The 23,627-nt window shown below is 30.0% G+C and overlaps 1 protein-coding gene across 2 annotated transcripts; it reads right to left on the bottom strand.

Annotated features, from left to right (window-relative positions):
• Nucleotides 1-466: 466 nt before the first annotated feature.
• Nucleotides 467-22,900, bottom strand: LOC141452700 (protein FAM76A). Of its 2 annotated transcripts, none has more exons than XM_074125083.1 (6): nt 22,625-22,899; nt 20,142-20,206; nt 12,523-12,736; nt 12,228-12,364; nt 10,474-10,735; nt 467-1,999 (listed from the first exon to the last, which is right to left on the bottom strand). In XM_074125083.1, exons 1-6 carry the CDS (start codon nt 22,715-22,717, stop codon nt 1,763-1,765), a joined length of 1,008 nt encoding a protein of 335 aa, XP_073981184.1. In that variant the 5' UTR covers nt 22,718-22,899; the 3' UTR covers nt 467-1,762. The 2 variants fall into 2 exon arrangements, with proteins under 2 accessions (XP_073981184.1, XP_073981185.1); XM_074125084.1 differs by lacking the exon at nt 467-1,999 and adding an exon at nt 8,934-9,135 and having other exon boundaries at nt 22,625-22,900.
• Nucleotides 22,901-23,627: the final 727 nt, after the last annotated feature.

Below are 23,627 nucleotides of genomic sequence, written 5' to 3'. Positions count from 1 at the left end.
TTACCTGAGCTATAACAAATATTAAAGGGGTGGAAACTAAAAGTACTGAAATAATAAATAAAATGCCAATGTATAATGTGACGTGTAAAAAAAAAAGAAGAGATTTTTTTTAAAATCTGCACAAGGAAATAGAGGGGCTAGCGGTTATACTTCTGGAAAATTTAAATACGAGCGTTACTTTACAAAACAAAAAATGAAGTAATAGGTGGTTATTGTTAATTCAGTGCGAATCTGCATAAATGAGAAATGCTAAGCTTACAAATGTCTCAGTCTGTGCATTAAGATCTGCTACAAATTCAAAGAAGTGTTTCGTTTCTGTCAAAATGTTCAGTAATTAATTTAAGCGAGCCAAAACATTACAGGTATAACAGCTAAGCATTTAACGCTAAATTTTAACCAGGTAAGCTTCCAATCTAGTTTGCATTTTATGAACTGCTGGCTATGATATTGTGATATTAACGAGGGCTGCTTTGGGAGCAGTTAAGTGCTCCGGGGGTATATCCTTATGTGGGAGCGTTTTCCAGTAAGGAGTCGCAATAATTACAATAATAATGTAAAATATGGAGAGTAAAATTAGTGAATTTTTCAAGAGAATATTTTGGATAAAGTACATTTTTAATATCAGATATCAGAAAAGTTTCCCTACAATTCTGACCTCTCACTAAAATTGATTTCTAAGTATTTATTCAACTGAATTTTCTTTTCTTAAATTTAGTAAGCTGATCTAATAAAAGTGACGCAATAAAATGATAACATAAACATGAATAAAGTACCCGGAAAATGAAAACAAGTCTAACGGTGAAATAAATAAGATTTAGAAATATAAAAATTAGGTTACGTCCACCACATAAATTATCAAATAGTTTTCTTTATACATGTTTTCTTTCCCTCTTATTAATATATTTCCACAACATATAATATATATGTATATATACATAAATATACATAAATGGGTAATGCTTCTTTAATATCCTATTTAGAGTGTTCTTAATTTTTCCAAATGATATATTTATACTGAAATTTGAAGAACTTCAATTTTGTTTACAAAAGTTTTTTCTTCACATTTAGACAAAATGAAAACCATTTTATTTACTTCCTCTATTCTTTTTTTTTTTTAATCTTAAAGCCTTTTCATAAATGCTTAATTAAAATTATATTTCAATTCTTTTCATCTTGGTACTTCACACAGAACATACTTTAATTTGTTCAAGAACAAAGTAAATCTAAAAATTTAAAATTATTTACATAATTTCTTTCAGTTAAAAGATTAAAAATTTTCATCAACATGTAGGAGGTCCTTCTAGATACATAATTTACTGCTTTACTTAATAAATACTTGATACAGAAATTTTGAATATAAAAATACCACTACAAATTTCTGTACATGATGTAAAACATTATGTAGAATCAATTATGTGGTTGAATATGTGTAATTGTTTAGTTGTTTTTTTTAAATTAATTAAAATGATGAATCATTAGGTAAAAACTTAATCTATCGAATAAAGATTTAAAAATTATTTATTTACAGTAAAATAAAAACCGACAACTTGCGTAAGAGGCGATAAGTAAATAAAAGGGTTGGATTTTTTTTTTAATTTTGAAATTAATCAAAATTATTGGATAAACATTTATACGACAATTACACAATTCAAACCAATTAATATTCAACATAAAAGAATTAAAAGAATATAGCATGCGACAATAAAAATTACAAAATAAACTGTGATAAATCGTATCTTTATATTTGTTTAATTCATTTAAATTAAGCCAGGGGACTATCGGTGCCACTACCACTGCCTCCGCCGCCTCCAGATGAAGATGCAAGTCCTGCTGTCGCTCCTTTTTTATAACCCTTTGTTAGCGAGGCAACTTCCTTTTGTAATGTTTTTATTTTTAAACTCAATTGATCGACTTTTTTTTCATGTTCCTTTTCGTTATTCAACATTTTATTTCTTAGTTCAGTTTCAGAAGTAAAATGTTTTGCTTTTAATTCAGTTATCTAAAATCGAATATATCCTATTAATATCCATTTTCTTTTATAGTTTTTTATATTTTTGAATTTTAAAAGTACTAGAGATAATTATAAAATTAGAGCAATGGGAGAGCCTTCTTATAAATGCTCTACCCATGAAGAGAGAATGTTAATATGGAATCTGTTTTGGTAAATTTCAGAAATTTAGTAATATTCCTGAATAACACCTTTATTTTTAATTAACTATTTTTTTGGGGGGGGGGGGTTCAGAAATATTAAATGTTTTGTGAAACACTTACAACTTTTGATTTTCAAAATTTTAAATTAAATAAACTTGGCACGAAATTCAGGATTTCAACTTAAAAGAAATTTTACTTTAATATTATAGTGTTCCGCTACCGTTAAATTTGAAGTTTTCAAAAAAAAAACTACAGTTAAGTAGCACTTCAGGTCGACCAGATTTCTTCGAATTTGGAATTTTACACATTGTACATTCTACAGTCCTTAAATATAATACCGGTAGTGAGGATATATGCTCGTATTGTACTAAAAATGAATTTTACCGGGAAGATTAACTCTACCTTATTCCTAAAATTTAAACGGCTTTATCTGGGAAAACATTTTAAAAGTTACAGAACACATATAATATAAGTAAATAGGTATATGAAGACATAATATATTAAGCATAATTTACCACGATTAAATTGCTTTAAAATAGTGTGATTTGTATTATGTTACGTATATTTAATAAGAAGATTTAAGAAATAGTAAGAACTACAAATTAAAAAAAAAATACAGTTAAATTGCACTTCCAATGGACCTCAAAAAGTATTTTAGATGAAAACAAAAAATTGAAAATATGCAGTACTTCCTCTTCGGGGATGAGAGAAGAATTTTATATACAAGGATTTCAAAAGTAGAAAGCAAGCTTTGTAGGATTAGTATTTCAAATGACCTGTAGAAGGTTTGCTAATAAACGTCTACATATCAAAGAAAGTGAGTACTCTGCATTAGAAGTAATGTTCTTGATCGTCAGTTAAATGCAATAAATTCAAAGCATACTGTCGTGTTCAGCTTTTTGTAAAAAAAATTGTTTATACTTTTTTACCCATTTGGTGGTACGCAGTATCGTGAAAACAGATGCACACCTAATAACCGAAATGACATAGTTCAGCAAAATAAAGCACTGAGGAAATCATACCTCATAGATATAGCTGTGCCAATAATCTATAAGCGACCATCACCAACGAAAAGATATTAGCTCATATAAACAAAAAGAGACGAGTTGTGTAAGGAAATTAAAATGAAGTGGAATTTGGAAAAGGTGTACCAATTGTATTGTCACTACAATTTGATACCTAAGGATATGCACACAGATCTTGAGACCATAGGCTTGAAAAAAAAATGAATGTCAAAAGTAGACTGCAGCAATTTTAGGTTCATAGCAGACATTAAAGGGAAGATTTTAACCTCTTTCAAAAGAAAAACAATTAAATAAATTAATAATTAGATTGCAAATAAATAATTAATACAGTACAGAATTGAAGCATTAGGTGTTTAAATAACCCAAGCAGTTTAGTTACTAAAGTAAATTTAAGTAATGTCTATTTATTCCAAGCGAACTTTACGTCCACCTACAGATCAGGTGACATGAAAGAAAGCGAACAGACTAAATTCTTTATAATAATTTCTTAAATTAACCCATTAAATAAACTCAATCAAGGTCACGACTTGTAACTGAACCCAGAATCAGTTTAAATCTTAACTCTGCGGCCCTCATCTAGATAGGCTCGAATACTGGGGCGCCAAACATTTCAACAATTTTTTTTTTTTATTCATAGGGTAAAATAAAGAATACCAAGGACATGGATGCAATAGCCACATCAAGTTTTCTTGATTTTATTACTGCTTTACGTTTATGGTAGTGCCTTCACCAGGAGCTACTTAAGTTTGAAAGAGCTCTGTACTCGTATGACATTTTAATAATAAATGAAATTTAAGCAACTTGTAGATCACTACAAGTTTAGAACACATTTTTCTCTAGTCTTTATTGACCATATTTCTCCTTACAGTTTAAAATTTAACTAAATTCGAAAGAAAAACTAGACATCCAGAGTTTTTGTAAACAACTACATAATGATCACAAAAAGATATTTACTTAATGTCCTTCCCACACGTATTGGTCATCAGATCCATAAAATATAAAATAGCCACTTAAACTGTGAGCTTTTTTTATAATGAGGAAACGAGATGTATCTTAAGATTAGATCTACAGGTTATATTCTTTAGTTAGTTATATTTAATCTTCCATTCTGAGGTAGTGTCTTTCATAACACTGATCAGATGTCAATTCAGTTAGGGCATAATTAGCTTTTGCAGCTACATCCTATTCCCTTCAGTTATCATCCGTACTAAGCTACCCATTCCTCCTTATCATCGCAAAAAAATGTTCAGACCTAGCCAATAAATTAGTTCTATTTGTGTGCTAATTAGTTGCTCTAATCTGGATTTTGTTGTTCAAGATGTTGAGCAGGAATTCACATCTGTGAAATGGGAGAAGCCATTAAATAATGTTTACTCTATAAATATTAAGCGTAATTTTTAATATAAAAGTGACCATAGCTACACTATATTGTTATATAATTAACGATTCTATCTGCAAATAAACAGAAACACGGTTTTGGTGTTAATTTGTTGCACAAGAATGAAGCAAATATAGTAAAAATTAACATTTTTTTGCAAAAACCATAATATACACATATTCGCACCGATATAAATTTAATAGTTAATTAAACATCGTTGTTATTGTATTTTAATGAAGACAATAAGAAGTATTACTTCAAATCAATATCTTTTTATTTTTTAAATATATTTTCAAATATAAAGGTATTTTGTAGGTAACTACAGTACCCGCATAATTTACACCTTCTAAATTCGTTTCGTGCCTCGTCATTCCATTATCCTCGAATATAAATAAGCCACATGTGGTGCAAAATTATTCTTAAACTAGCGAAAAATACCTAACTGCAGAATAAAAATTAACTTTCTTTTTATAACTCCAAAACTAAACCTAGTTCTATTTTTCTTAGCATTCTGTTAAATAGGTATTGTTCTAGGCTGCATTCTATATTTCGGTAATTTCGACAGAATGTGTCCTCCAAAACTAATCAGTACCACTTGTGCGTTAAAGTAATTTAATTAACAATCAGTTGTTGAGAATACAACGCAGAATGAGTTTTGGAGGAATAGTGAATGTGCATGCCTTGCAGTTAGCAACAACATAAAAAAATCTGATACCTTTGCATTTTGAACGATATCGGTTTTACTCAAGACTCAATTTCAATCCATTAAAGCAACCTTGCCTACACCTGCGAACACTTCCTATGTATAAATGGTTTTCGTACAAAAATGTTAAATTTAGAAAATTTATTGCATTATACTGGAGCAGTTTATGTATAGCACAGCTTATTTGCCGATAGAACTGTTTTTTATACTTACTTCGATATGGGTGGGTTAACTTAACAACATTAAAATATAGGTAGGTTACTTTAGTTAGCCCCACTCACTTCAAATCAAATTTTCTACTCAACGACTCGAGCAACGAAATCCAACTTATTAGCACATAAATAACACTAAACTGCCGTCCGAACTTTGCGATAGTGGAAGGATCTTTACTGAAGGGGAATAGGCAGCAAAAGCTAATAAATTGTGCTCTAAAAAATAGTAGCGTTACGGCCTCTTAAAGAAGACCGGATCAGAACTGTTATCATGTGATGTTTGAAGTCAGAGGTTTTGAGGAAAGCTATCAGGAATAATACAAACAAATGTTCTCATGGCATCTGCATAACTGGTTACTATTATATATTAAAATTGGTAACCAGTGCATTACTATTAAACTATACTTAGGAATTATTCATGAAACAAAGACTGTTTAAACTGTATTATTTAAAAGTCAATTCATAAGGGACGGGCTGGTATATCTCACTTCAGTGTTTATGTTATACATGTTCCTTTATAAATATTTATTACATACAAAAAAAAAGGGTTTCCATATTTTTTCGAAAAAATATTTAGTAAATGAGTTCATTTTTTTTTTTTTTAATTATTTCACATAGTGATATAAAGTTAGCACTAATTAGATTCGTTAACGAAAAAGAGAACAACTGATGAGTAATACATTTACAATAGAAATTCCATTTTCGTCAAATTCCAAGAAAATACATTAATATTAATGAATCAGACAAATAATAACATATGTGAAAATAGTTTCAGGTCTTCTGCTGAAATTTGCATTAATTTTTTTTCTAATCAATTTCATGGTGCTGAATTATGGTAAATTAGGATCAATTTAAATAAATCAGCAGGACTTCGTGGCTGCGCTTTCGAATAATTCACTACGAATCAGCACTCATGAATTTGAAATGAATAAAGCCAAAGATTAAGTACCTGATAATGAAATGAAAAGTACACATGGAGCTGAACAACTGGATATCCCAAATGTGGTATTCATTTTTCAGGGGAGATGTTATTCCAGAAAGAAATTAAGTATCTTTCGAAACAACCGAAACAATAGATGGGAAAAATCCTGAGAGATATTGGCTTCATGAAGTAGGATTAAATAATGAGGTACAATCAAGAGTAGGTGAAACTGTATGGAAAGAAAGTCACTGATTAAGCTTATCGGTGGATGAGATATTTGGGTTATCTGAAGTGGAGAGAGAAGAGGTGACTTAATTTTGGACGATTTTCAGCAAGGTGATAAGAGAAGGCCCAAAAACAGAAGGAAAATAGGAACTAATAGGAACCGTTTTACTTGCATTGTAGAATCAAAAAGAAGGAGTTCTCACTTCAAAGAAGCACTGAAGATTCCTGTTTCTCCTAAAGCCATAATTACTGAACTATAAGATCAAAAGTCATAAAGTATTCACAGAAAGAAATCTAATGCAAAAGAACGAAATTTTTGGAATTCAAGCGGGGTCAACAGAATAATAGTTAAAAACATTATTAAACAACATTCATTAAAGGATGGGTAAATAAGCTTCAATTCAATGAGATTCCACGACGCCAGATCATTTTTTCATAAAACATTCACTTGTTCTGCGTGCTCATTCCAGTACCACGGGTTAACACATGAATTACGGCTAACATGTTTTAAGCAAAAAAAAAAAAAAAAAAAAAAGAAAAAAATATGAAAACTTGAATTTTCCTCTAATAGAAGTGCCATCACTGCAGTTACATAAAGACAGTTGCACGATAAGTGCCTTCATTCTCTGAAAAAACATGCGGATTTCATTTGCCAGAAGTAATGCAAATGAATTTTAAGGTACTTAATTATTGTATTTAATTTTTTCAAGTAACCTATTAATGGTACTGTCAGTTGTGCAGCGAATAAGGAATGGCTACTTGCTACTTATTATTAATCTTTTTTCTTTCGCTGAAAGACTTCTTTACTGTTAGAAATTTTCTTCAATACTGCATAAAAAGAACACATTACTTTTAGTTGAAAAAATTACAATGTTAACTGCATTTATGATCAAGAATGTTAATGATTGATCCCAACGGATTCTAACAACTTTTATGTACATACATTAAAAATAAATTAATACAAATATTATTTTAGATATTTACAGAAATGGCCAGTAAGGTTTTAAAGAGTACTGTTAAGACAGCTTTAAAAAAAAAAAATACTTTAAAACAAATTTAAAAAAAAGACAAATTTTCATGCTTTGAAAGAACATTATTCTTAAAGATGGAACAAATTTTTGTTTTTGTTGCCAGCAATACGTAGGTTAGGAGGGAAATTTAAATTGATTTTTTCGGAAACACAATTTTGCAAAAATAAATATTCATTTTCCTTAAATGATTGGCATTATTACATTGAACTTGAATGAACATTAAACATCCAACAGAATTAAAGAATATTGTCCTGAAATAGTAACCTAAAGAAATAAGTTAATTAAAATAATCAACTGAACTGAAGATTTATATTTGGACATACTAATTTCGGGTCTAAATAAATACAGATGGTTACAGTTAAGAGCCGACTAGAGTGGGATGGGTTCCAACCAAGTGTTTCTTGGAATTAGTGGCCAATTTCAAGAAAACACTTAGGTTAGAATCTCATGGGTTTATTAGTCCCTCCTAATCTCCGATTACTGTTACAATAGTTTAGCATAAAGCAGCATGCCTACAGAAATAACCGAAATCACACGAAAAAAAATTTTTTTTTTCATTGATCTCTTTAATTTATATCAGTTCTTTAGAGAACCTACTCGTTCTCAGTATTATGAATAAAATTGAATATTCCATTTTAAAGAGACCTTACAACTAGTTGCAGCACGTATTTAGGTTACTCAGAGCATAACTTCCAATGAAAAATTTAGTGTTTTATTATCATAATATTATTCCAATCACTGAATTTTATGAATTCTGAATATTTTGCTTTGTCCTTAAACTGCTCATTCTTCTCTTCTGGAACGATGTGTGCTTCTTCAACGTAATAACTTCAAATAACTATTACAAACACATTTCACTTATTTCTGATATATTCACTATTTAAGTACTCTTGCTACATTAGTATTAAGCACTGCATCATCGTCCATAACAGTGCAATGTCCAAACTAAACACTTTGGGATCACTCTTTTCTCTAAGGAAGTGTAAATCGATATGGTCCAAATAATTCGTGCAAATTATTATTATTATCATCATCTCTTAGAATTTGGGTAATGTAGAAATTTTCTTTGTAAGATTTTAGCAGCGGAAAGTGACAAGTCCAAGTTGTTTTAATATCACGTTCTTAACGTAAGTATAAGAAAAGCGATAACTATTCCTCGAGATAAACCTTTTGATTAGGCAAATTTCAAATTCATAAGAAAACAATGGTACTTACCATTTTTGTTCTTTTCCATTTCTTCATAAATCAAATTTTGTTGAATGTTGTGCTCATTTTCAGATGTCGAGTAACTTGTCTTTTTGATCCTGCGCTCTTTGTTTTAACAAGATTTTCTTCATTGTAAGAATAAGTTGTCTCACAATCATACCTGTAACTGTATGAATTCTGTGGCTCTGATAAATTTTTTCCTCTCTATGAATTTGAGTATCATAAGGATTGCTAATAACGTTTCATAATGTTAAATATGAATTGAAAAATCCAAATATTAATCTAGAACAACCATTCAAATGCCTGAGTAAATATAATTATGGAAAGAATATTATATTAAGATACATTAAAATCTAATATTATTTACAAAAGTGCCAAGATTTATTCAAATCATGATTGCAGGAGAAATTTCACAATAAAAAACGAATCTCCGAGGAAGTCTGATAAAGTTAAAACTTAAATGATAAGTAACTCAATTTTCTAAGCAATTTCTGCAAAAAAAAAATATTTTTTATTGTCAAATATAAAAATTTTCATTGAATAATTTTAGCTGAGATTTTGCGCATTTCAAGCCTTAACTTTATTACTTCTAACAACAGAGACTCCAAAAACACATGAAAAAGATATTGTAGCCATTCTATTTCGCAATCATCACCGGATTAAACTTATTCTAACAATAAGAATGTTACAGAACGTAGTAAATCTGTATTTTGTAAATAGGGCAAGTTCATTTCTGCAAAAATTAAATATATTACTCTCAAGCTAGCCATAACATTGATCATTTAGTCGGATCAAATATATATTTATATTTGATTATAATCCAAAGCAAATTTTTAGTATTTGTTAATCTTGTATTGTATTCATTAAAATAAACCTGCCCCAATTTTAAAAAATCTCATGTTCTAGATATGTCAAATGAATTTGGCAAACATCAGCATTCTTCCCTACAGAATTATGGGAAGCAGAACCAGAAAACCAAAATTAATTATAAATGAAAAATAAATAAATATAATTTCTGTATACATCTTAGGTACATGATTTTTAAACGATAATTGTCTTATGCAAGCTTACCCTTTTTAAGCATAAAACAAAGATTCAAACAACGTAAGTTATATTTAAAATATTACAACTATAAAACAATACTAAAGATCAAGAACATTTGACAGCAGTACGCAATTGGTTATCCTAACGTTGATTTTCTATTACCATTTCCTTTAAAACAATGCATCTTCATTTTCAAGACAATAACAGTTTTAAAATGAACTCCTAGCAAATAAAAGACTCAGAAGATAACTAGAAGATTTATGAATTTTGCAGTACTATATTTTTATTCGTAATATTACGTTATTTCAATAATAATAATAATAATAATAATAATAATAGAATAATAATAATAATAATAATAATAGAACACTTTAGACTCTTATGTTTTGTAATTCCACTATGATACACAACGAGCTAACGAGATGTCAACCATATCGAATAAACAAAATATGCTTAGTAGTAAAATAAAAACTGAAATTATTTATATAAAAAAAAGAAAAAAAAGAACTCATTTACTTTTTAATCCACTAATAATAATAAAAAAATTAATGGAATATCAGAATTTAAATAACTTACCATTTTATCTTTAGCTAATAACTGGGAATCCTTTTGGGATAATTGTTTCTGTAAAGAAGCCATTTGTTCTTTGAGCTGTGTCATGGCAACAACATGATCAGAAGAATTAGGATCAAGCACATCTCCAGGAGGCCTATGATTTCCTGTTCTTGCTAATTTATTAGCTGGTGGTACAGCTAAACCACTATCACTGGATTCATGTCGAGTAACATCTACTTTTGTTACGTCCACTCTATTAGGTCTTTTATTATGCCCTCTTAACCTAGAAAAATTAAAAAGGTAATACAAAGTTGAACAAAAGATAGAAAGAAGGATTCAGGTATAATGTAAAATATCAGCTTATACCAGCTTCAAGTCAGCCTGAAAATCTGAATTTATGAAGTATACTAATTAATATAAATAACAACATTAAAAAGAAAAAATAATTATACAAAAAAAAGAAAGGTTCCTGAAAGACAAATTGGTTAAAACTTAATTTTAACCTCTAAGAACCTGCTGTCATTGATTTAGCATTGAGTACAACCCTTAAAGAGAGATTAATATATGAAAATCTGTCACTGTCCAAAATCAATTCAGACTGTTAACTCTTTAAACCAACAGTACAAGAAAAAGCCAGTTCACTATCTTAAAATGATCCTCCTTAGGATGGAACAAACATAATAACTAAAACTTCAGGTACCAATTTTCTCTTTCCTAATTTGGTCGGTTTCAACTTGATTCTGGTTAAACCAGAATTAAGATAACAGAAATAAGTTTTAAGATTTGTTGGCTGCACCTGCTCTCTCTTTCCTCCTCACTCAGAAGAATTCAAAAGGTATTTCCAGGGAAAATCCTATAGAAATTTTGACGTGTCACTGTTCTTTCTTTACCAGCATTGAGAGGAACTAAATCAAATAATTTCAAATCAAGCTAACAAAAGTATCATTTGAAACCTCATAAGAATTTTTAATTTTGCGACTTAAGAGCTGGGAATAAGATGCCAAAACATAATAAATTAGTCGCCACAATAGTCGAGCGGTTATTAATAGCGGTCGAGAAGCGAGGCCCCCAAAAATAAGATGAAATCGTGTACTTGGTTCGACTCCCGGTCTGGGCTTTGGATTTTAATTAATGTTAATTATGAAACATTTATAGTAAAAAACGTTAGCTAATAGCCTTTGTCTTCTACACCTAAATTTGGTAGTTGGACAAAGCCCGCCTTAAAAAATTGGCATCGCTAGATATTTTTACACTTTACATCATTACACTAACGTACCACATAAATACAAAAATATTAATCAATAAAATTTCTTTTTATGTTACACAAAATGTAGATCCTTATTTAAACAAATAAAAAAATCATTTTACTGATGCTGGAGAAATCAATTTTTAGTTTTATTTATAACTCGAGTTAAGTGCCACTGAAGCTAATCCCTTCACGAAATATTATTGAAACATTTTACAATACACTGAAGACAATAGCTATAGAAGGTGGACTGAATAAATTTAGAGTTAATAGAATAGTAATGTGGTAACCGATACAAAAAAAACAAATATAGTGTAAAGCCAACGAAAACAAAAAACATTTAAATTTAAAAAAAAAAAAAAAAAAAATCAACAAATACAAATGTTTCTTCATAAGAGTTCAATAAACTGGCAAATTTATTTAAATTAAAACAAGACCCAACAAAGTCTTGCTAAATAAATCCAACAAATAATATAATCTATGTATATTTCTCAACATTCATTCAGAGGTAATGTAAAATACGCTTTACCTGTTATCTCTAGTTTTACTGGATCTTTGAGCTGCTAATTTCATATGCGCTCTTCTTTCTGCGTCACTTTGCTTAGTTTTTGCTAGTGCTCGTTTATAAGATAATGTACACAACCAACATAATAGTTTCCCATCAACCTGTAATTTGTTGCACGAGATAAATTTATTTTTAATTATTAATGATATGTGTTTTTTTCTTTTTTTAAATTAAAACTCCCAGCAATAAATAAAAAAAAATGCAATCCAATGTTATAGACATTACTTATAATAAAAAACATTATCAAATTTCTACTTACTTTTTTATCATCATCCTTTCTGTCGAAAGCGCATTTCTGTTTGCACTGTTCGCAAGTAACTGGCGGTCCATATTTCCTTTCTGAATTTGTACACCTTTGGCATTTATTTCCGATAAAAGCGGCAATAATATTACAGTATTCACAAGCAGATGGTTTCCCAAACTGCTTTACATTGTTTTCACACTTAGTACAAATAGTGCTGGTACTCACTTTACTGAAATATTAAGTATATTATAATTAACATTTCTAAGAAAAAAAAATGTATAAGAAAATAATTGCCAGAAAATTCTGTAGCAAATATAAATAAATATATTTTTGGAAATATTACTAAGTTTCCTCTAAGAAAGTTTGTTCCCATTTCTAGACCGAAAAAACTTCTGAACTTGGCCAATAAGATAGTTCAGAGTACGAAATAGTTAAAGGAACCTTTCTTCTCCAATATTTCAGAAGAATAGATATGGCTTACTCCAGGCCGTTAACCATTACAAGGTAACAATACATTTTATTCAAGAGGACTTCTTCGGAAGCAACATCCTAAAGTAATGTCAAGTTCAAGGAAGGAGAGAGATTTGAGGGTGGTGAGGAAATCGAAGATTGTTGAATCATATCAAGTGAATGTCTGCTCATCATTGGCGGTGAGGTTTTTATATTCGAAAGTCAGAAATCATGCTAACACAGGGGTCGGCAACCTAATTTAAGTAGAGAGCCATTTCTCCTTAAATAATTTTAATAAATCTTACTAAGAGCCGCAAGGATGATAGTGTAAACAAACTCTGTAGATCGATTGTATCCTCAAATTATTATTTTATGGTATTCAATAACGTTTAAATGTTTTATATATTTATTTTCACATATTGCAAAGTAAATAAACAAATAAATAAGAACTAAAACTGTGTTAGAATGAAAAGGCGGCAGTCTTATATAATTATTTACTTCATTTTAATTTAATTCTGTTCAAATTTCAAACCTATCATATTTTAAATTCTTTTTGAAAAAATATCTTTAATAAATGAAATTTTCATTTTTTTTCAACGAAATCAAAATATACAATATATTTTGGGCAGGCTGAAGGGCCACACAATTTGGATAAAAGAGCCGCATGCGGCTCGCGAGCCGCGGGTTGCCGACTCCTGTGCTAACAGAACGGATAAGGAGATTTTTAAGATACTGCGTATACAAGCACCCAGGTAATACTTGTTCTGAATCAAGGAAGATCTGGCAAAGGAATTTTGTATTAATCGAATCCACCTGAAAGTATAGTTAAAGTCTAAAAAGAGAGTTAAAAATGATTTAGTTATCATTTTATGTCTTTTAGGAATGTTATACAAGCACAATAAAATTCTTAAATAATAAGAACATATATTTTCTCATTTTTATACCTACAATACACTGGCTAACTTTACTAACTGGCCAGTAAAGAAAAGTCAAAAACCTAAAAAAAAAAGACAGAAATTCTAGGAAACAACAATAAATCAATTAATAAAATTCGCAAAGAGAAAGAGTCAATCTTATTGTTGACAACAACAATTACAAAATCTACCTCATCGAAGTATAGAAAATATAGACGAAGAACTGAAAAATCACCAATATTTGTATAGTGTTAGTTGCAAATCTTGTTGAGGAGTTGAAAGATAGATGGAATCAATGATTGCTTATTAAAACTGAATTCGACTTTATCTTCTGGTCAAACTAGAAGTTGTTATAGTAGCTAAAAAAAGAAACCTAGTATCTTTAAAAATCAGAATTTCATTTTTCTAATAAATTTTTAAAATATAATTTATAAGTTTCATAACTGTACTGTAAACTTATATTTAGAGAATAACTATTCAAAACATCGTTGAGAAAATGCTAAAAATTCAAACATATATTCTGTAAAATATCATTTCTTTACGGATTTTATTTTAAGTTAGAATTCCAAAATTAAAATCCTGTTACCTGCACAGCTCTGGCTTATAGTAACAGCTTAGATGGGTCTGGAGACCTCAAAAACACAAATACTTTGCAACGCAAAAAAGCCCACATAGAGAAAGAAAATCCAACATTCTCGAAGCTTACTTCAATTCATTATGGACTACTAAAATAAATTCAAAGTTGTAGAATACTTTTAAAGAGTCCAACAAAGTGCTATAGAAAAAAGTACGAGCAGTGCAGTATTTTTATGGATGCCACTTAAAAAAGCAGACACCTTAATCAGAAAAATTTTTGTATCGTTAAATGACTCTTATTTAGATTATTAAGAGAAATATTTTTCTGGTAATTTGTGCAAAACTGAGAACCTAGGTCCAGAATGCCATTTGAAGGCCTAGTCCATATTTTTATTGACTTAAAAAGTATATTCTAGAAGGGTTATTAAAAATAATGGTACTATAAAATTACACAAATGATTTAATATTCATTTAACTGATAAATCGGTTCAGCAAAGTGGTATAGCAGATCGAGAGATTTTAATTGCAAATGGTTCCCTGGTTAATCTTAAACGTAACATTAAGTTTTAGCTTCATGCGATTATTTTTTGAGATATTTTATCACATACACCATTTATAAAATCCATTTCAAAATCCTCAAACAATTTATTTTCGATAAAAACTCACTCCAAAATTTTCACTTGATCTCCAGTATTGCGAGAACGAAAAAAAAACCACTTCAGTCTGCTGTTAACAAATTTCTGGTAAGTACGATTTATCAGAAACTGCTACAGAAAGGTATGCAGAGAAAATATATTAAATATTACTATTGCAGGTGCAGATGATTAATTTAAAAGTGGTAGTTTAAATTATTTTAAATGTTCCAAGTTTTCTTAAATTTTTCTCCTTTGAGTGGACAACAGAAATTGCACTAATTGCCCAAGCAGACAGTGCAGCCCTTAAAATTAACCTTTCTACAGATTCCGTAAGGGCCGAGGGTTTGCTAGTTGTCCGCTTTGCTATTTATCCAATGCATTGGACCTCAACATAAATTGAAATTTGTAGAGAACTCAACAAAGGAAGGTCCAGTCGACAGTTCATTGATCTCGAACAATTAAAAAAAAAAAAAATTCTGCAAAAGTCTTCCTAACAGCATGTTCGAAGTAATAAACTACAGAGTAGGCTCAACAAAATATTAAGCAGGAGTCAAAATGAGCTGAAGGTTAGTATATTATTTTGTCTCAACATCCAAGTAATAAATTTAAAAATTTGCCTAATGATAACAATTTTATCAATAAATTCAATTTTACCAACTACTCTTCAATGTTTGATTCCATTATTTTCAAAATTCAGACAAAATTTACTTTGCAAATAAACATTTTCTGAAACAAAGTGTTCGTGTCCTATCATTTTGTCTCTAGCTGATAAATGCCTTTCAACTGACTTGAATTTTGGCTGATAGATATATGAAACAGTTGTAAATATAGAATTTAAAAATTGAAACAACTTAGGCATCACTTAATCAGATATATGGAATTAAAATTTACGAAAATGACCCATGTGTACAATACAGGGTAACAAAGTTATGCAGTGCTTAAAATACTATTTAAATAGGAAACATTGTGTTATTTCGTTACTAAGCACAAATTACAAACACCTATTAAGTAAATCACACAGTGATTGTTATTTAAGATTACTTAATAAAAATTCCTGCTTTGTGCGAATAAAAACTACAAAATAATACTAACTAACTCGCATAAAATAAATTTACACAAAATAATAATTAATCGACTTCAAAGATATATATGAATATATGTATTTTAATGTAAGGCTCGTCAAAATATCTGAGGTATAGCAAATTTTTGTCAAACAAGCATTTGGCACTATAATAATTTAAAAAGTTTCAAATAAATCGACGTAATGAAGTATAAAATGAATGTAGGTGATAATAGTTTAGAGTTTGACTAAAGATAAGATGAATCCAAGTTCCTCACATCCGCTAGTCAAACAATAAAAGTGTTTTTCGCGCTATATGAATGGCACCAAAGATATGGATATTTCTTCCCGTTAGTATTCATCGGTTTCATGTATTTTAAAACAGAGGATTTAATTGTTGAATGAGTATGCGACATCTAACACCACAATTGAGCATCTAAGAAGACCTCAGAGACATAACTAAATGAAATGAGATTGTGGCCAGCAGAGATCAAGATATTATACAGCCCAATATTTTCTGATATGTAAATATTGTAAGTATTCCGAAATATTGCTATGGATTACTCAACCACATGCAATTTGGTAAAGACTAAAAGTGAAAGCACTTTTGCTCCAATAAGATTTACTTTAACGGACAAATAAATAAATATATACATTAATCACAGCTTCATTCAGATATTTGCAAAACTTGTATTTGTAGTAAAACTTAATTTCTATACGCTTGGTATGCAATAAAGCAATTCTTTGATTCTCTTTAAAAAAAAAAATGAGTGCAATTAAAAATAAGCATTTTTCATATATTTACCCAGAATCTTCTTTAATATTATTATATTATCATTTAAAAACAGGATTAACTACAGCAACGAAGAACAATAAGAGGCAACAACAGCATAACGATGCATAAAAATGTCATTGAAAAAACAGGAAACTAGAAAATTTTGAGAAATTTTCAAACTCTCCGGTCATTTCAACTCACCACCAAGTGAGAAAGTTAAGTAAACTGTTGGATTTATAATTTACTTTTTTTGGAAGGTTTTTTTTTTTTGTATCTTTTTCTAAGATTTCTCTAATTTATTTTAATACTCTTGGGAAAGGTTCTGCTATCTCAAGAGGTTCATGAATTTATTGGAAAAAATGATTTGGAAACAAAAGCTTTAAAAATATGTAGTTAACATGTTGAAAGAAATCAATGAAGGGAAGACACATTGTCTTACAAATTAAATACGAACACTGATGAAAAAATTTCTACAAAAATATAATTTTTCTTCATTATTTTTTCATTTTTGAAGTCGATCACCAGCAAGTACTAAATTTAAGTTTATCTATCCTCAGGTTAGAACGTTATTCATAATTCAAGTACGATATCAAGTTAGCCAAATTATTTCTGATCATTATCGAGGTCTCTTCATTTTAAAAACTGTAATTAGTATTCTACCTAGATTCAGGGATCCTACAAGAGGGATTAAGACTAACAAGATTGCTAAGAGAATCCAAAATCCTAGTATTCATTTGGATTTATGTTGTATGTGGATTTCTCTAGTTACAATTCTCACATAAGGGCTGTATGTCTCAATGAACAATCTTAATACACTGAAAACTGAAGCCCCAGATTGCCGATAAATACAAAAGGACATTCACTACTCTTTTGAAGTCACTCTAAAAAAAGAAGAACACGATTTTTGAATGCAGTTTAATGTTCAAAATGAAACTTATCCAGGTTAATCGAACCTGTTAGAATATTTGTGATCCCAAACAATCTAAGTAATCAATAAACTAATCATCAAAAAATTAAAAAAATCTATCTTCATCAATTTTGTGAGATAATTACTTAGATGACAGAACCTTACATTACGAATTCAATTTAAAAAGCCTAGCTCATTGTTGCGGCCTCCCTCCGATACCTAAAAATAAATTTTCCTAAGGAGAGTTTTCAAGGTGAAATTTGAAGAAAATCGTTTTGAGATTTTCCTGGCAAAATATCAAATTTTAGCCTTGGTATTTTTTAATAGATGATATAACAATACTTCATACCTGTATTTTTTACTATGTATAAACATTTTTCTTCCTAATAATAATAACAACACCGAGATGGATTAAACAATTTATTTAGAGTTCACGCTGAATCAAAAGTAAATATTACAGAAACCTTTCAGAATGGAAAAAGAAGGGAACCCTACAGAATGTTGCAGTGTATGTTAAGATTTCTATAAAGCCTTAATTAAAGTAATAATAATAACAATTTAAACTTATCCGAACGTTTTAGTGTAAAAAAAAATCCTGAAATCAACATTTCTGCAAAAATATTCAAATCAACTTGTCCGTAGTTAATCATTCATTTTCAATATAAGTGTTAATAAAATGCAAAAACAAAAAAGATACGGCTGCGATTCCATTAAGTTTTGATTCATATTCATATTAATTGTGTTTTGCTTTGCAAATAAATTTTTCTCATCTCATCAACACTTCTCTTCCCATATCTACATACCATTCGTGAGGGGGGAAAGGAAATTGCGTACTGTAAGTCAATTTCGAAGAATCTATTCTTAGCGAAAACTACATGTTGATAAAATAGGCATGAATATCCACATGACTTCATCTGTCCTAATAATTGTACAACTATAGTTGGTAAATTTAATGAAAGTGTACAGTTATTCTTAGACTGTAGAAATAAATTCTGAGCTGGCCATAAATTACACTTCAAGTAAATAAAAATGTATAGTTAGTAGCAACTATTCTACCCCCTCCCTTTATCCGGTAGCTCCATTATCAAAGAAGTATATCTCCAAATTACATATGTCGCCCCAAAGTTGGTTTAAATAATTTTCCTACATAGTTGTAGATTTTCAGGGAAAAAAAGTTATAAACATCAAAATTTAAGTTTACTATTCAGTAAAGTCGCTTTTTTAATGATCACGTTGCTTCCTCTTCTTAGAAGAAAAGAAAGAAGCCGTTTTTTATTCGTCCCTAGGATAGCACCAAGTACTACGCGAGTTACCATTTTGTTTTGTTTTTAGGCGCATCATCATCAGTGACCGGAGCGTTTTGCATCGCCACAACAGATAGTGTTCTCTCAGTACAAATAACATTCATCAAGAGATAGTGAGTTGTAAGAAGCACCAAGGAAGAAAAAATCTAAGAGCCAACTAGATTTAAATCCAGGATTTCAGTGTGGATCCACTAACATGAATTTCTCTAGCGTACTGATCTCTTGATATTTTATCATTATTTACCCTTAGGAAATGTATCCGAAAGAGGATTGGCTTCTGTACTGACGAGTCATCTATCTCCGTATGAGAAGAAACAGCAAGATTTGTAACTGCTTTTTGAGGTTTCTATTACCGAAAGCTCTCTACACACACATTTTAAAAGATAATGCTTTAGGCTAAAGTAATCGCCCATAAATGTGCCGCCTGGACTTGTTAAAAACGGCTTTGATTACTTTTACAAGTTAATAACAAGCCACTTAGAGAGTCCGGGAAAAATTAGGCGGATTTATTTGCCAAAGCAGGAGTTTTTCTCAGAAAGATTACAGGGCATAGCGCAAGGTCTGGCAGTAACGCCATTAATTCTTTCTTTAAAACTCTTACTAACAAAAGTTGAGGTAATGATCAGAGAAGACACAATAAATTTCTATTGCGCCTTCTAACAGACTTTAAGCCCATTTTGGCTGAATTGGAATTTCTAAATTAGTGGTTAGACCTCTAAGTCATTACGGAAGATGAAGGCACCTCTAATGCGCTTACTATTACAACTAAAATTGAAAACTAACATCAACTGAAATAGCAATCCACTCTTTACCGCGATGAGCGACGCAGAATAGCACGTTGAGAAGGCCAACAGTGGAAAGTCTCTATAACTATGTTAATACTGAGAAATGTAAAAAATAATGTACAATAGAAATTAATAAATTGGTATTAAATAAGATACACCATAAAAAAAAGAAAAGAAAGAAAACACAATAATAATGTTAACGCATAAATAACATTAACAATAACTCACTTTGTCTGCTGAAATTCTGAACGGCAGTATGTACATTTTACAAACGGAAAAGCTCCCCTACAATCCTGTTAACAATAAAAAAAACCTTAATTTTAAGAATAATAAATAATAATAATAAAACATTAAAGTTTTTCATCATTACAGAAACATAATTATCAGACAATTAGGTTAGACACTTGCCCTAGACTATACAAAGCTAAATTTGACTTTTTTGTTGTTTACAGATTCTATCTGTAATGAATATTTTTCCCCCCCTAAAAGTTCTAATCAATAAATCATGTTGTAATATACCTAATCTTGTAGTACATGAAATATCCTCACTCAACTTTGTCTTTCTTTTATCTTTTATAGTTAATAAAATGATGTGCCACGGACAAATTTCCTTTAAAGTTGAAATTCAGCTGCCATTAACTAATTCTCTCTTATTCTATTTGAAATAAATTTACTGCTTTCTGCCGGTCTAGTAGGGAAAAGTTCAACTTTTAAATTGTTAATCAAGTTTCATAATAAAAATGGATAAATTCAACAATGAAAATCCTGCTACCTTAATTTTTTGTTAAAGGAAGTTATTCTTTTTCACAAAGGATGGACTCTGTACTTTCATTCATCAAAGAATATATAGTTTTATAAATTTAAGATTCATTATTATGCATTATAGAAAAATGTTCTATTTCCCAATTTGCTGATTTAATTTGTGCTGTTTGCATGGAGTTTGAAATTTTAGTTTAATTTAACGTCAAGTGTTCAGATGCATGGTGGCACGATCCTTCTAATGGTAAAAGGAAACTTACACGTGCTACGTTTCGAAACTTACACAACTTACTATTGTATGTTTTAACTTTCTACAAACGTTCCTCGGCAACGTGTTGTGACCATGTAAAATTTTATAAATTTAGGTCCCTGAAGTTTAAATTTCTATCGAATACTCTGTGTGTTGTGTTCGTGTGTAACGCGAGAAGTATTATATAAGCTCTTCTAAATTTTTAACATCAAAGGTTGGTGTGTCTTCCGTCCTGACTAACAGTCAGGTCTCTCAACTAACTCTTTAATTCCTCTACGTCAGGGCAGAAGACCAAAACTTTAGAGGCAATACCCATAATGTATAACATACTATAACTGTTAATAACATAAAATCAGAAAACGACAATCACTAGGTCGAAAGCTTAGCAAAAAAATTAATAAATTATGCCTGAAATTGGAAATAATCTTTATTCTCTTAAATCTACATAAATTATACTTTAGTGCTTCAAGAACATCCCCTTAGTAATAATCAGGGGCAGGCATTAGTTGAATACATGTTCATAACCCACACTTTTTTAGGCAATTATTCCGGTGTAAATCAGTTAGAGAGTCTTTTAACAGAATTTACTTAAGTAGGTGTACGTGAAAGTAAATGGTTCAAAATACGATGAAGAAAGTTCGAATCTGATTCCATTTAGACCAGAAACTGTGAACGGAAATATGAGTTTTACTGTTTTTTCGTCATTGCGATAAAATGCACCACAGTTTTCTTTGAATTTCACACAATAACCAAGCCCAAAAGTTTATTTTATTTAAAAAAAAAACAAAATAAATGTTCTGATTATTCATTCGCTTCAAATTAAAAAAAGGAAAGAAACTAGGGTGAAAATGTAAATACTGTGGTGTATTCGAAGACCCATCAATAAAGTAAAGTAATTCCTACTTTTTCAAGGGGTTTTACGCCCATCTACCAATTAGGTGTCTAGCAAACATACTTTACTGTAAATTTCTTTTATTAACCTTTAAATAAAATTTAAGGCCTACGACCGAGAATCGAACCAAGTACCACGTAAGTATTAGGTTTACAGGTCTCGCCTCCAACAGCTCAGCTACCGTGTCGCAATCACTCAAGAAATTGGGTTACACCAAATCCAAGGCTTTCTGAAGTAATTTTATTGTAAATGCTAGTGTTCATGATTTATTTATAAGAGGGTAAAAATGCACGAAAGGTGGAAAAAAATTTTGCAACAGAATAAAACGGAACCAAATGCATATATTTACTTAAGTCTACAGTGGATAGCTGCATGGTCGTATGTTATAGTTTGCAGTAACCTCCCCAACGACATGAAAGAAAGGGGTTATCTTTTCTATTAATTTTTCAAAACGAATAAAGAGAAAAAACCTTGTAATACATAGTCGAAATAATACTTTTAAATTATTTGTCAGATATTTCTCAAAGTAAACGAAAAAAAACTAAATTGTACCAACTTTTTTTGTTTACCGATAGTGTAACCTTCAAGAAGAAGGTTAACTCTTAAGGTGAATCTTTGTAAATTTTTATATTTATAATAAATGAATGTTATGAGAATATGTGCACAAAAATTAATTATAAAACGAATTCAACACTAAAAATACAATTATTCTTGAAAATGCTAAATGTGTACCTTGTAAGAATAAAGATGCAAATAATTACTAAAGACTTGTAACATTTTTTTTAAATATACTTAAATAAAATTACTTACTTTACAAAGTTGTTGTCCGGACGACAGTTCCTCAAATGGATGTTTGGTGAAACATTTGGAACAAGCAAACAAAGCCGAACTATTGTTACTCATATTCACTGTTTAAAAAAATTATATGTACTTTTATTGTTTTTATATAAATGAAAATTTTGTTGGTAATCTACTTTTCTCACAGTCTAAACCGAACTTTACGCGGATCGCATCCGCTGAAGGTGAACGAACAACTTACTCATAGTTTAGTTACTTAATAAAGCAATATGACCAACTGCTATGTTCGATTTGAGTAACATTTATAAATCGATTATTGCGTCTCCACGGAAATAATTAAAATGTAATTATGGATATTCCCTACTATCTCTATAATAACTACTTTTTGTTTGGCTCCTTTATATTCATTATTTTCTCAGAATTATGTCATCATTCCGCTACATTCGGCAAATTAAGAATCAGCTAACTTGGATTCTGAACATTACCTACTGTTGACGTGCGTTTCAGCTCATATTCCAACCGTTAAAATGAGAGAATTAAGGATAAAATGTGCAATGTGAAATACGAAGAAACCCAGGATTTGTATCTGCGTTTAAAAACAGAATAGCCAAAATGGAAGTGTGGGCAAATAGCAGACTAGATGGGGAGAATGTAGAAAACAATTGTGCGAGCAACTACGACAGCCTTAGATTGGAAAGAAATATTACAAGACTTTGGTTACATGAAGGGTGTAGCTGCCACTGGCAGAAAGAACAAAGGAAATAAAAATCTGGTTCAAAGAGAAACAATCGAACTTCTGCGAAGAATATTGCCGCCTCAGAAGGGAGGTACACCCAAGTTTGCAAACGCGATTTCTGGATGTCAATGCTATTAAAAATAAATAAACAATTCGAATGACTTGAAAGATAAGCCTTGCCAACTGTACAAGTTTTGGGGGGCGAGCATTAAAAGCTGCTTTAATATTTTGTTTTTTCAGTTGCCTACAAGATTCTGTTCCTTGTCACATTTTAGTAAC

Source organism: Rhodnius prolixus, unplaced genomic scaffold (genome assembly GCF_049639745.1).
Source record: "Rhodnius prolixus isolate KJV_2025 unplaced genomic scaffold, Rpr scaffold_3, whole genome shotgun sequence".
In the NCBI taxonomy this organism is placed as follows: domain Eukaryota; kingdom Metazoa; phylum Arthropoda; class Insecta; order Hemiptera; family Reduviidae; genus Rhodnius; species Rhodnius prolixus.
This window is presented reverse-complemented; position numbering and strand designations above follow the sequence as displayed.

Bases quoted from the DNA above. Each gene is read 5' to 3' on its own strand.
- LOC141452700 (XM_074125083.1), bottom strand. From the start codon at position 22,717: ATGAGTAACAATAGTTCGGCTTTGTTTGCTTGTTCCAAATGTTTCACC. The intron at 12,737-20,141 runs GTGAGTTATTGT...TTAATATTTCAG, and splicing joins TCAGAATTTCAGCAGACAAA to TAAAGTGAGTACCAGCACTA. The intron at 12,365-12,522 runs GTAAGTAGAAAT...AACAAATTACAG, and splicing joins GAAAGGATGATGATAAAAAA to GTTGATGGGAAACTATTATG.